The 14,137-nt window shown below is 39.1% G+C and overlaps 1 protein-coding gene across 2 annotated transcripts in view; it reads left to right on the top strand.

The window, feature by feature from the left end:
- Csmd1 (CUB and Sushi multiple domains 1) overlaps positions 1-14,137 on the top strand; it is a 1,532,231-nt gene that overhangs the window by 1,059,719 nt on the left and 458,375 nt on the right. For both annotated transcript variants that reach the window (XM_021218735.2, XM_029532138.1), the window contains one exon: positions 12,198-12,285. In XM_021218735.2, coding sequence (XP_021074394.1) covers positions 12,198-12,285 — 88 coding nt within the window. The remainder of the gene's footprint in view (positions 1-12,197; positions 12,286-14,137) is intronic.

Below are 14,137 nucleotides of genomic sequence, written 5' to 3'. Positions count from 1 at the left end.
TGGTCAGTGGTATTTGTCACGAGTTGTTATTTGGGAAAAATATTGAAAAGAGTTTCACTAGGATGAAACTGAGCTGTACACCACTGAGTATATGACATTGCTTTAAACAGACTGTAGATTGTCATGTCATACAATGTTTGTTTGAAGCAGGAGGTTCTAGAACTACCTCATCATCTCAGTGGATCTACTCAGTCTTTGCACTTGGCTGACCTTGGCACATTGGTACCTTGGTGGTGGGGATATAACCACAGCAGCCTCCAGCTGTAAGTCAGTCTTCCCAGAGTAATAGCAGGAACAATAAGACAACTCTTTTCCCAGGGAAGAACTGAATTGCTTTAACAAGCTGGCAGTTTTTGGTCCTAGCAGTGAATCTGTATATTTACTCGGTCATTCGTTCCTTCAGTGAACATTTATCAAGAACCTCCTGTATTGCAGTCATTGAAAGATACTAGCTATAAAATGGTGACTCCATTAAAGTCACTCCAGCTCTCAATTAACAATAAACAAAATTTATAAATATTATTTGAAGATACTGAAGATATTTAAACTGCAAAAGAAATAATATGATTGCATTTTTGTTTTAGGTCAATTGTTCTGAAGATATGCTCAATAACTCAAATATTAAAAAAGAGTAAGATATCTAAATAAGCATTGAAAAAAAAGAAGCATTAATAGTTGCTTAGTGCCTTAGGGTATATCTCTCCATATTTTTCTTTGGGTATTGCTATATTTGTGTGTGTGTGTGTGTGTGTGTGTGTGTGTGTATGCACATATATATGTAAATGCATGAAATTATTTTCAAATCAAAAATTGAGATTTAGAGTAAGTAAGTGATTACTGAGATTTAATCGGGTTATGCAAGATATAATTAGCTGATCTATGGAGAGCTGGGAGCCCGACTTCTGGGAGTTCTGTGGGATTTTTTCTGTATTTCACATTTTACCTAACACTCTGTTTCATTATTTGTGAATTAAGCTCAATTACACAATAAGCACAATTATGCAAGATTAGACAGTTAAGCATGTAGCAAGATTTATCAACTATTTTTCCAAAAAAGAAATTCCTCGGGTGAGACATTTCCAGGGCCTTGGCTGGTTTCTTCTAAAGTAAGACCAGGAACCACACATTCAGTGTACAGGGGAGGCACAGCCCAACTGCGTCTTACCATGCTGTTCACAGAAGCAGTGTGTTGGTAAAGGCAGCTGCTTTCACTAGAATGATCCCCTTCCCCTTCACAATCCCTCCTGAGTCATCTAGAGGGGAACAAGCAGTTCTGACATGTTAAACAATCAGGAATAAATTCACCCGTATTACTCTTCCCTCCGTTGCTGCAATTTTCACACCACGGTGCTTACGAATGCATAGCTGCTTAGACACTAGGCATGGAAGGGGTACCTCAGAAACAGAATCTGATAAGAAGTCCACGCGCAGGGCGGCGGGGCGAGAGCTGATGCTGTGTGTAACATTTGCATATTTAATTTAAGGGCAATCGAATGGTTTTAGATATATTTACAATATTTTCACAACTTATATTAGAAAAGTAGACGCCATTAACATTTATTTTTAAATGAAGACAAATCAGCTGCCCTTGTGTAAATGAGAATGGCTACACGTCTAACTGACTAAATAGGGAATTCAGTTTGAATCATCTCTCTGCTGTAATAATCATTGGCTGTGAGGCATCTCTCTCGTCAATCCTCCTGACTTCTGAAAGGGTAAATGTACTTATGATTTACCTATGTCGGATTTCATTTGCGTCGTGCTAGAGGAAGCGGCATCCACTTAGTATCTTCTCTACTCAGTTAGTAACCTGTCAGTCTGAAGCAAAATATGACGCCCCAAAGAAGCCTTGCCCTCCGAGTCCTTCCGAACACCCAGAAGCAGCCTGTAGGCTGCTCCCTGAAACACAGAGGCACAGGCACCTTTGCCATTTGATGCTGCACTTGCCTTTTGCTGGCTGGAAGTAGTCTACGTTGGGTTTCAGTTGCTGTGTGTGAGGAAACGTGTTCACTATATATTGTGTTAATGAATGTGTCCTACGCTTCTTCACTGTAAGAAAATCAGTTTAAAAAAAAAATGAAAAGGAAGGTGTCACCAACTAGGAAGCAATTTTCTGCTACCGAGTACAGGATGGAAAGTGACTTTACCATAAACACCAGCCCACAGGCTCCTCGCCTGTTACCATACTAAGCCTGTTCACCAGGACATGGGGAGCAAAGGGAGACAGACAGGACGAGAAGCAGCAGAAGTGGAATGAGGCTGCGTAATGATGTCTGTGTTGCCATCTTCTTACCAAAATCATCCCCATACATAAATAGCATTGATGAAAAAAAAAATCATCAGGGTTTCTAGGCAATTACATTAGATTTCATAATTAGAGGAATTACTTGAGAACAATTGGTGTAACCATTAAGTAGTAAGCTCAGAGTTATCTTCCCATGCATTAAATAAAAGCCAGGAATGCCACAGGCCCAGCAAGCACTCTAACCTAACACACGAACTAAAATCTGTGATTTTTGTCCTCATCTTTAGTGAGGTATCTCGGGAGCTTTGAGTGCTTCTCTCAGGAGAGCCTCGGCATCAAGGGAAGCAGCACTGTTCACTTAAGATAGTCCCTTCCAGTCACAGAAGTCACAGCAGCCTGCAGGTAAGGGACAGGGTCAGAAACTGTGGCTTTATCAAACATCGCCTATGTCGTTTTGCATTCATAGCTTTTTGAATTTTAAAAGTCAGATTGATTTTTCTCTTTATCGAGAACTTAAAGGAAAACATACGGTCAGTTCTCTCTGTGTAACAGCATCAATGATAACAAAGCTGGAATAGAAAAAAAATAAGTATTTGTTTTATGAATGATGGGCACTGAAGGGTGAATTCATTCGCAGCTAGAGAGTCAATGGTATGTGTGTCTAACCTGGGGCACCCAAGCTGCCATTTGGTGGGTATATATATATATATTTCCTGCATGTCATTTTCTATTGGTTTGGTGGTGTTTTTCTATCATCTGATCTTTTATAAAGTAGGCACAGCATCCCTGGGTGAAATGCCCATGAGGTCAAGTATTGCAGATGTAAGCTTCAGGGTATGTGTGAGCCCCCTGTGACTACCCAGTCCACACTGTGCCCAGGAGAGAATGGAGAGGGGCAGACAGTCATAGTGACAGTTTGTGTCGAACAGCAGTAAATGAAGCATTAATGGGAGATCTTTGCATCTCTACAGCCATATTGCCTACAGATATTGCAAGTGGGAAGACGAAGGCATGTGAGTTCCATTGTATCTCTCCAGGGTCCTCTAACTACAGACAGATTCACGGTGAACCCCAAATCTGCTGCATACTGTACCCATAGAGCAACCCCTCACACTTCCAGGCTTCACTGTTCCTCTTTTATCAAAAAGTGCATAGTATGGTCTATCTTACTTTATGATAGATTGTTATGATGCTGGCAATTAGAATATTTGACCCCGGGGATGCTGTGTGAAGTCTAATGAGCATCCTGACAAGTGTGGGGTTGAGTGGGAGGGGCTGCTCATTCCATTTGGTGCCATAGCTAAACAGGTGCTTTTCCTTGGCAGATCTCTTTGGAGGGAAAATAGGTTAATGTAGAAACAAACACCACTTTGAAATTCAAACCCTGATGCCCTTAATTAAATGAGCAGAATGTGTTGAGTCATTCCTCTCTCCACATTTATTATGCAGGAGAAATGACTCAGACACCGGAGTTTGTGTGGATTGGGTGCATGTGAATGTGTTCTTCATCTGTGGGTCATATGTGAAGTTCTCCCACTGCATTTAGCATTCATACCCCATGGTTTCACAAAAATTGACACCGTTTTTGAAACAGAGTATTAATTTACTTTCCTACATGTACCAATATAGGACTCGCTGATTAGGAAGACAGCAAAGACAATCTATTGTATTCATTTAGGGCTAAGTGATTAAATGCCATAGCAGTACCACATGTGACCTTCAGTGACCTTAGGTGATCTTAGGTGACCTTCAATGACTTATAATTTTTAAATTTCTTTTTACTGAGTTTGAATCTCTAGGATCTCAGGAGAAACAGCATGTCATGCCCTCTGTAAGGAGACAAGAATTAATTGTTTGTCATCTGTGACCTCGACACTGTGTATATCTTATATGGCATGTGTTATAATCTCCCAAGTGTCACACCATGCTGTCTTTCCAAGGTGACTGACAACATCTGCAGGAAGTACTTCGGTTGATTTGATTCTCGGCCTCTGCTCTCTCAGGCTTCACAGGATCAAAGAACCTGAGCAATGCATAGAACAGACTTGCACATATGAATACGAAGAAATATTGAGTAAAGAAAGTAAATAATATAAGTAAATGAGATTAACTTGTTGATATCCTACTTGCACTGTTAAACTTCTATTACAAAAATTCTCAGATAATTAAACCTGTTTAAAGTGAATGAAAAGGTTGTGCTTATTTTATATTATATACTATGTTTAAACCATTACAAATTTTGAAATGAAAAAAAATAACAAGAATCTATATCACATGACATTTATTACTACTGATATTAACATTTGAATGTTTGAACAGGTAAATGCAGTCATTTTGTTATGTCTTAAGAAAGGTTTTAATAACTTGCTATTCCCTTAGTTATATTTAATATATGGTGGCAGACTATATATGAACCTTTAGTGTATTTGTTGCAATGTTCTTAAATAAAATATTTAAAGTCACTTTAAAATCAAATGGCTAAGAGTAGTTATGATACATAAAATCGTATGTTCTATTTTTAAAAGTTAATGAACTGGGACCAGAGAGATAGTTCAGCAGTTAAGAGTATTTTCTGCTTTTCAAAGCACCTGAGGTATTTTCGATGTCAAGTGCTCTTTTTGGATGGCTCACAACTACCCATAAACTCCAGCTCCAGGAGATCCCACACCCTCTTCTCACTTCTAACAACACTTACATGCACATGGTATACACATACAAACACATATAATATACACACAATGGTAAGAGTCTGGAGAGATGGCTCAGTGAGTAAGAGCACTAGCTGCTCTTGCAGAGGTCCCAGGTTCAGTTTCCAGCATCTACAAGATATCAGTCTCCTGTGTCACCATATCCAGGGAGTCTGGCACCATCCTGTATCTTGCAAGGGCATTAGGCACACCCAATATACTTACACACATGCAGGTAAAAGACTTATACACATAAAATGAAAAGAAATAAATTCCAAAAATCTTAATAACGTTTTTAAATTGACAAAAATTCAATTACAAGTTCAATTACGATATGATATATTATGTATATAACTTTTATAAGCACTTTAATGCACATATAGCTTTTAATTGCTGACTTAGATTTATATGTAGGTAAACATACAGATTTAATGTTTGTATAATTACATATGTGCTTCAAGCATATGCTGATTTGTCTATGAGTTCCATGGTATTTATTATAAATTTAAATATTTGTCTGTAGATAACATGTATACAATGAAACATGTATACATGTGTATGTGCACGTACACATGCACGTGCACACATGCACACAAGCACACACATAGATTCCCAAATCAATTACACATTGAGTTCAAGCATTTTTCTCCTATTTCTTCCCCAGCATCTCCCTGCAATTCCATACAAATAAATTCCGATGTTTTCTGTGTAATCTCTATGAGAAGACTATAGGGAGCATCCTACAGGGTCTTTTTGCACAAGCCCTGCAAAGCATTCATGAATGCATGAATTCATGAATATCAGAGGCTATGGCCCTTGGCTGTGTAGTTCACCTGCACTCTCTTTGTGGGTCTGACATGCTCCCACAAGTCAGTGCAGGGCACAAGCCATCTCCAGGTCCTGCAGTAAATACTTGAAAGGGTGGCAAGGGCCTGCAAAGGCTATTGACAGGTCACTCTCAAGGCTCTTGTGCAATGTACCATGGTGTTGATTCTGTTAAGTGTAACGGTACAGGGATTTTGTATTTGAGGGCAGTTATTTTCTCTTTTGCTTTGAACAGTAAAGAAACATTGTTGTTTAAATTGAAGATACATAAGGAAAATATGTCTCTTTGGGAACTTCCTGCCAGAGTGATTTGTCAGCAGGAAGGGTAACTATTACGAGGATGTCATTTATCAAGGACCCTGCTTGCCCCTGGCCCTGACAGCTAGGCAGAACCAGGAGGCAATTATTTAAGCAGGAGCCAAGGTTCCTAGTGTGTCCAGGCAGTCCCTCTTTGTTATATCGTCACTTCTCAGTCATTTTCCTTTGTGATTCTCAGTATTGTAGTTAAGGAATCATATGAAAATTAAAAATAGATTTTAAATTCATAAACCACTATAAGCTAACAGATTATTCGAAGCACCTGTCAGCAGGATTTGATAAAAGAGATCATGGGAAGTTTCCAGATAGAAAATTAACATGAAGACATTTATTAGTAAAATGAGCATTGCATTGATGTATTTTGTTAGAAAGAGAATATTTTCATAATGTAGATGTTTGGAAGATGCAGCCCTTGGCTCTCAAAGTACATCAAGTTCTAAATGTTTGATTGAAGATCTGTTAATAACATATCTTTAATAATACCAGATAAGTAGTGTGCATGTAACTATTTGTTTCAGTGTAAACTACCCCTTTGATCTGACCAGTACTAATGAATATTCCTCATCAAATTCCAACAGCTCCTACTTTTCTCACTTATATGGAGGTAGTAAGCATTTGTTGAATCTGGCAAATAAGAACCAACGCTTACAATAGAGTACAAATATTCTGCAGACACAAAGGAGAACCCTGTGCTTCCTGTGGTGCTATGGCCTCATCTCCATATGATGCTCTAATGAACACCATTGTATTACAGTTGTACTATCATCAAACTAACCATATTCTTGATTCAGGAAAAGGCTGTCTAAAGATCACTTTCTTGAGATGAAATTCCTTAACTTCCTAAGGAAAAGGAAGGCATTATTCATTACTCTCTTCACAGTTGGTGAGGTTCCTGTATGCCTAAAGAACCAAAGTTTCTGAATGCCTAAGGGAAAAATAAAATGCTCATGCTTACTTATTTCAAGCTGAGAAGTCTGTGGTCTATGGTGTCCCCCTGACACACTTCCAGGAACAGACTATCACTCATCAAAAGGGCAGTGACGAAGTGGGAACATAACTGCTAAGAAATCTGAACCAGAGTATGTATTGTATGACATTCTTGATTGTGTCACCCCCTGAAGGTGTTAAATGTCGAGTTTCATCCAAAGTTGATTCAGCAGAAATGTATCTGACGACCCCTTAAATAAAGAGGGCCAGTGGTAAAGGCAAGCAGTAATAAAAAAACCACAAAGGTCACCCTGATCAAACAGTGTGCACTTATGAAAATGTCTTCTAATCTGGATTATTTACACCAATGATAAATGAAAATGTAACTTGAAGGATGCCCTGTAGGGAGACATAGTCCTTGGTTTCTATGCCAGTATGGGTCATGTAGAAGACGATTATGCCTTGTGCACATCTCCTTTGAATCTGGGGTTTTAAATGAAGGGAAATTGTATCCACAGAGCTGAAAGGCATTGCAGAAGCATCTTCAGCAGACGATGGGATGACCATGTAACGCTAGTCTCTTTTTAACCCTTATTGCCATTTTATCCTTGGTATAATTATATAAAAGAAATGTAATTATTGAAAACAGGCATTAATTTCACAAACAGCTCCATTTTAGTTTGCAAAGTGATTTACCATTTAAATGCCCCCTATATTAAGCCGTTGTGCTCAGTCTGGAACATAGGTTCAGAGTTCTCCTAGTTGTCTTTGACTGTAACCTCTACACAGCCTACAGTCATTGTTCAATTAAGGGGTTGTCTAGATCATACTGGCCTATGGGTAAATGTGTAGGAGGGTGTATTTTTTGACAATTGGCATAGAGGGGCCAAGCCCTTTGTGGTAGGCACCACAATCCTGAGTTGTATAAAACCAAAAAACCTAAAATTAAAACAACAACAACAACAACAACAACAACAACAGCAATAAAGCAAAATATAACTGAGTCATGTAAGCCAGTAACTAGAATCCAACATGGTTTCTCCTGAGCTCCTGGGCTGAGTGAACTCCCTGATTGCAGTACTAATGCATGGTATAGCAAGGAGTCATGCCTCCAGATTTCTATGTTGAATTTCTGCCTTGACCTCTCTCAATCGTGGACTGCCACTTGCAAGCTTAGGCCAATTGAATCCTTTCCTTCCCAAGTTGTTTTTGGTCAGAGTGTTGTATCATAGCAACAGCAAGGAAACTAGAATGGGGGTTAATAGTGTCAAAATTCTGTTAGTTTGCATCTGTCAAGTGGGTTTTCATATGGAAATCTTGTGGAATTGTATGGAGTAGAAGACAAGCCATATGGAAATGGTACTTGGAGATTCTCACAATATTGCCTGTTAAATTTTGCATTACTACTATCATAATTATTATTTTTAATTATTTATTTTTAGCATGTGCTTCACCTCTATTAGCTCACCTCTAACCTTACTTGTCACTGAAGCAGGTAGCTAAACCATGACATCCTCAGTGGTTTCTTGGCTGGGCCCCCTCTAAGGTTATGGTTTGTTCCAGATAAGTTCAATGTTGATTCTAACTGCCATTCACAAAACCAGGACACTTAGTGCCAAAGTATATTAAGCTCCACTATATACCTCATGGTTCTTTGTACCTTGCCAATGACATATTATACATCAACAAACTATGAAAAAATCATACAAAATATATGCAGCAGCCTGGGGACATGGCTTGGCGCTGTAGTGCTTGCCTTATAAGTAGGAGTACCTAAGTACTTTAACATTAAAAGCTTCCAGAACCCACATTAAAAAAACAGACATGGTAGTATTTGCTTGTAATCTCAGTGGTGGTAAAGACAGATTTCTGAAGCTTACTGTTCATTTAGAGAGGCAACATGGCAAAGTCTGTGCTAGTAAGGAACACTTCAAAAGAGAGGAAAGGTAAGACAGGCAGAAACTGAAGAGTTCTGAAATTCATGGACATACCAGAGGTTGTCCTCCAGTGTCCACATAAATGTACACACAGGTGCCCATGCAGCTGCACACACATACACATCGTCCCAAACTCAGACTCACAAATATCTATATTACCATAACTCTTCATCTTGAGCTATGAATCTAGTCAAATGTTTTCAATAACTGATCACTCACTTGCAATTTTAATGTCATTTTTATAAAGTCAATGTGTATAATGAGTTCATTCCATATTTTCAGTTTTGAGTTTTAAGTGTTTTGACCAGAATTTAACATATGTATTGACATCTATGGCTTGTGTCCTATGTGGCATGGGATCATATAGTCTAACAAAATTAGAGTTAAGTGGTTTTTATGTGACGAAGTCTTCTCTTTTGAAACTATTCTCTGAGGTTCTAGGAGGCCTGCCTGAAGAGTTGTCTCCACATCTCATACCTCTTCATGACCCTCACAATCCTCTTCAGTTTTGAGAGGCACTGCTCACTTGTGATGTCAGGGGAAGGGTGTGGATTGTCCTGTTGTTTGACCATTGTACCCTGCATACTATTGTCTTGACATACAAACACCTGCCTCTGCTTCAGTTACCCTCAGTTTCCCTCTCTCCTGTCCCCATCTACATTACCCTCTGCCATATGCAATCATACTTTCCTTGTCTATATCCTGTACCCTCAGAGAAGTTTACCAAAGGATCTTTTCCTCATGTGGCATCAAGATTTGAAATGACTATTTGATTGGATAGTCACAGGGAGTAACTAATGGACCATTCATAGTGGTCAATATGCATAGAATACTCAACAAAATCACAGGCAGGAGGAAAACAGACCTTTCAGTATATGGATAGTTACATATTTATATTCATGGTAACATTTTTACTTATAGGTATATATCTGTATTATTCCATATCTATGCTTATATCAGTATGCATATATATGAGTGTTAATAGATGTATTTATAACTATAACTACAATTATATCTTTCTATATATGAAGAGAGAATGTGCATATATTCACATACATGCATATGTGTACATGGGATCCAATTTACTAGTCTTAGGCATTTGAAATATACAGTTGTACCTTGCCAATGACATATTATGTCATTGAATATATTAAATATATTCACACAATTAATGTATCATCATAATCCATTTTAAAATCTTTATTTCATACCCATACAAGCTTCTAAACACTTAGCATGATAACACTGCCCTCCTCTATGCCAACAGTGGAAACCTCTCGTGAGCAGCATTCAGTGGTTCTTGTCATTTTCTTTTCTTTATTGCTTAACTCCATCTACAGTTAGCAAGGGCACTGACCATCTGGGCCCATTTGGCGCAGCATTGTGGTCTCTTGCTTAAGCAACAGAGAAAATGTGTTTTCCACACTTCTCCAGATCTGGTCTCCTGTGAGGCTGCTCTCCCATGGTTGTCAGTGGCCATCTTCCTGGCTGTCCCCAATGGCTTGCTTATGTGATTATGGCCTCAGATGCACACTGTTCCCAAGCTGATCAGGCCTACTAGGATTTAACCGAAATAGTACTTCAAATTGCTTATCTCCTAATTCAGTTGCACCCTGAAGGACTAGGGATTGTGGTTTCAGTCCCCAGGCTGGGTGGGCCTCATTCAGCCTTGACATGGATGTTGGATGATCCACTTAAACTTCAATTTACCACTTCAAGGAGGACAGCTTTACCATTTGATTTCTGTTCTTGTTTGTTTTTTTGTCACTTCATTTCTGTTCAGTTTTTGTTTCATGCTAACAACTTTTAATTACTTCCCTTTATATGAATATTCTAGCCCTTTCCTTTAGAGTTACGTGAGAATTATGCGCAACACCCCAAAATTACGAAATCATCTGAAATCAAAACAAATTTAGTATTACATATAAACAAAAATTTTGCTCATATTAGTTCAATCCTCCAACTTCTTACTATTGATTTCATAAATTGTATCTTTATACATTAATACTCATCAACATAAATCCATAATTATTTTATCTATTTCTTTCAAATGGTACAGAAAAAAACTGAAGTTGCAAATCAAAATGATGATAATATTTTTCATTTATATTCAAATGTGTGTGTGTGTGTGTGTGTATAATTTTCACATGTGTGAGTGTGTATTTCCTCTTAAGGACAAATGCATTTTTTAGTGGTGTGAAGTTATATTTAAGGTCCTTTCAACTTATATAGCTGCCCTTAGGAAAAATGTTGAAGTCAATTCCATTTATAATGAACTTTGGTTTTTCGGCAAGTGCTTTAAATTTTGTCTCTTTCTTAGGAGATGCATATACAGTATACATAGTTCTCACTGTAGCTGTTTCTCACAGTTCTCTACTGAGGGATCCTGCCATTGTGCTGTTTTCTCTCTCCCTTTGTCCATGTATTGGTTTTGCTTCTACCCTGCACTGCCCCATTGATCACACCAAAGCCCAGGCATGGTGATACCCAGAGTACAGAGAAAATGGGCTGTAATATCGCACAGGGATCTCTCCCAGAAACCTTCCCATGGGTGTACCCCAACATTTCACTTAATTGAATTGGATTGTAAGCCCTCTCTTAAACACATTTCTTGCAAGATAAAAAACAAAGTTTCCTTAATTGGATGAGATAGTTTCTGTAGGGTAAGATGGATGGATGGTAGAGTGACATCCACTCTATCCAGTATGCACATGGTCCTTAAAGACCACTCTGTGGTGATGGAAACCCAACAAGAGGCTTGAGAGACTCAGAAAGGAAACTGGACACCTATACAAAGGGGCCATTCCTGTTTCAGTCCAATGTGAAGCACATTCAGCATTTAAAATCGAATTAAATCTATTAAGCTATCTACTTGACAGATATCAGTGATTATCCCCGACACTGTGACCCATAGGGGGTAGACAAAGCTGCCTTCTTTATAGGCAATGGCCTTTTCCCTAGTCTATAAACTGGCCCAACTCAAGGGCAATCATCAAGAACAAAGGAGTTTCTAATTAAATTTTCACCTCTTCAATAGAGGAAAGAACTAAACCAAAGAATGTCAATGTCCTTTCATGGGCAAAAGTATCTTTGATTTTCAAGAGCAAAGACTCACTTTAATGTAGCTGAGCTGTCTTCAGTATAAGAGAATTCCCTTTGAGTCATGATCAGGGAAGCTCTGAGAGTGTCTTGCATAAATTTCCTGGGTGTTTCCTTGAAGGCCGCACCATCTTCTGACAAAGTGTCCCTCTGTTGTAGTGACCCAAGGAGGTGTGTCTCTCGTCTCGGACATGTGTCCAGATCCGGGGATCCCAGACAACGGCAGAAGATCAGGTTCTGACTTCAGGTAGGAAACAGACCAAAAGAAAATCTGTTCTTTCCTAACAGGTACGCCTGGGATGTCATTTTTAACTCCTTTGTACTACGGATGGAAAGAAATAATGTGTCAATAATTAAAAAGCCACCACATTTGCAAGACTCTAGGCATATTATGGTGATAATTTCCAGGTACCTGTCATTGATAGCTTTAGAAACTGAGCTAAGCTAAAACTTTTTCTCTGAAAAGTATGTGGAAAAAATTGTCTTCAGATTTTCTTATATTTAAATCTGTGTCACTTGATATTCTAATGCTTAAAAATAAAGAACACAAAGTTTATATTACAGCCTCAAGATTATTGACTCAAATAAACTTTTAAGGTGACAAATACTGCTGGCCTTCAGTGACATTTACTACTAATATGCTGACAATCGTTTTAGGATTATGAAGAGCTGGAGACCCCTCCCTCTCCAGGTGCTATACCTTGATGCAGCTGAGATTACAGTCACTCTAGGGCTTTGGATTTCTTTGTGTCTCTTAGTTCAGGAACGTTATTTTTGTCACACTACATGAGCATCTAGTAAACAAGAGTAATCTGAAGAAAATCAAGAGTGAAGGGCACAAGAAAGGAGTTTTCCTTCCTTATAATCTGCTCATTTGTTTGAGAGATAGACAAAATTAAGGCTACTGACATCGACTGAAAAGCTGTGCTAGCCATGCAGAGGGAAGAAGTGGTTGTTCAGAGAGCTTGACACAGCAGCAATCCCATTAAAGAGCATGAGGAATCGTGACACTTGTCTGTAGGATAGCTGTCACGAAGCCAATGCTATCCCTAGAGTCTATGCCACCAGTTACACAGAGCTGTAGCCTGAGTTTTAAAAGAGTTTTATTTAAGATGCTAAACTGGACATTCTAAGGTCCAGGGGCCACATGTGGCAGAGTCACGCGGTGGGGCAGGCTATTGAATGAGAGACTGGGGGCCTTGCTGAATGAGGATGCTTGGGCCTCTCCCTTTGCTTTCTCTTCTCCCACCCTCCCATCCCCGATCCTCCATTTCTCATTAAGGAGCCGTTAAGGTTCCATCCCTAGTCTCCCCTATGATTCACTTAACCTAAACCACCTCTCAGTTCCTACCTTTAAAGAGGTCAGCTGTATTAGGTTCTCACCCTTATAGTGGGCTCTTGGATTTAACCCACACAGACCATACTAAACCAAAGCATTCACAGTGGTATTTTTGAAGGAAAAAAAAAAAGACACAAATGTGACAGAAGGATCTCCAAATGCTACATTTTAAATTTCAGGCGCCAAGTCTAATAGTTTAAGGGTCAGAGGCTTAGACACTTAGGGTGACTTGGTGACTTTTGCTCTAGTGTTGGTTTAGTTTTGCTTTGCCTGCTGTTATACTTTGTTGCTGTAGACTTGACATATCAGAGATCTACGGGATGAAGGAATCTCAGTTGAGCAATGGCTTTCCTCAGCTTGGCCTGTAGGCTGATCTGGGGACATTTTCTTCATCAATAATTGATGTTGGAGGGTCAAGCTCACTAGGGACAGTGCTGGGCTGTATACATTGCCTGCCTTTAGAACTTTTTCCCTTAACTGGGATGCCTGTCTAGCATCACAAGAAGAAGGTGCACTTAGCCTTACTGCAACTTAATGTGGGAAGGCTGGTTGGTATCCATGGGAGGATTTCCCTTTACTGAGGAGAGGGGAAAGGGTAGATGATGGGGGAGGAGGAGATGGATGGACTGGGAGGAAAGGAAGGAAGGAAGCTGCAGTTGGGATATAAAATACATAATCTAACCAATAAGAAAGGAGGAAAGAAAGAGAGAGAGAGAGAGAGAGAGAGAGAGAGAGAGAGAGAGAGAGAGAGAGAGAGAGA

Source organism: Mus pahari, chromosome 19, assembly GCF_900095145.1.
Source record: "Mus pahari chromosome 19, PAHARI_EIJ_v1.1, whole genome shotgun sequence".
In the NCBI taxonomy this organism is placed as follows: Eukaryota; Metazoa; Chordata; class Mammalia; order Rodentia; family Muridae; genus Mus; species Mus pahari.
The sequence above is the reverse complement of the archived record's forward strand: the minus strand, read 5'-3'. Positions and strand labels throughout refer to the sequence as shown.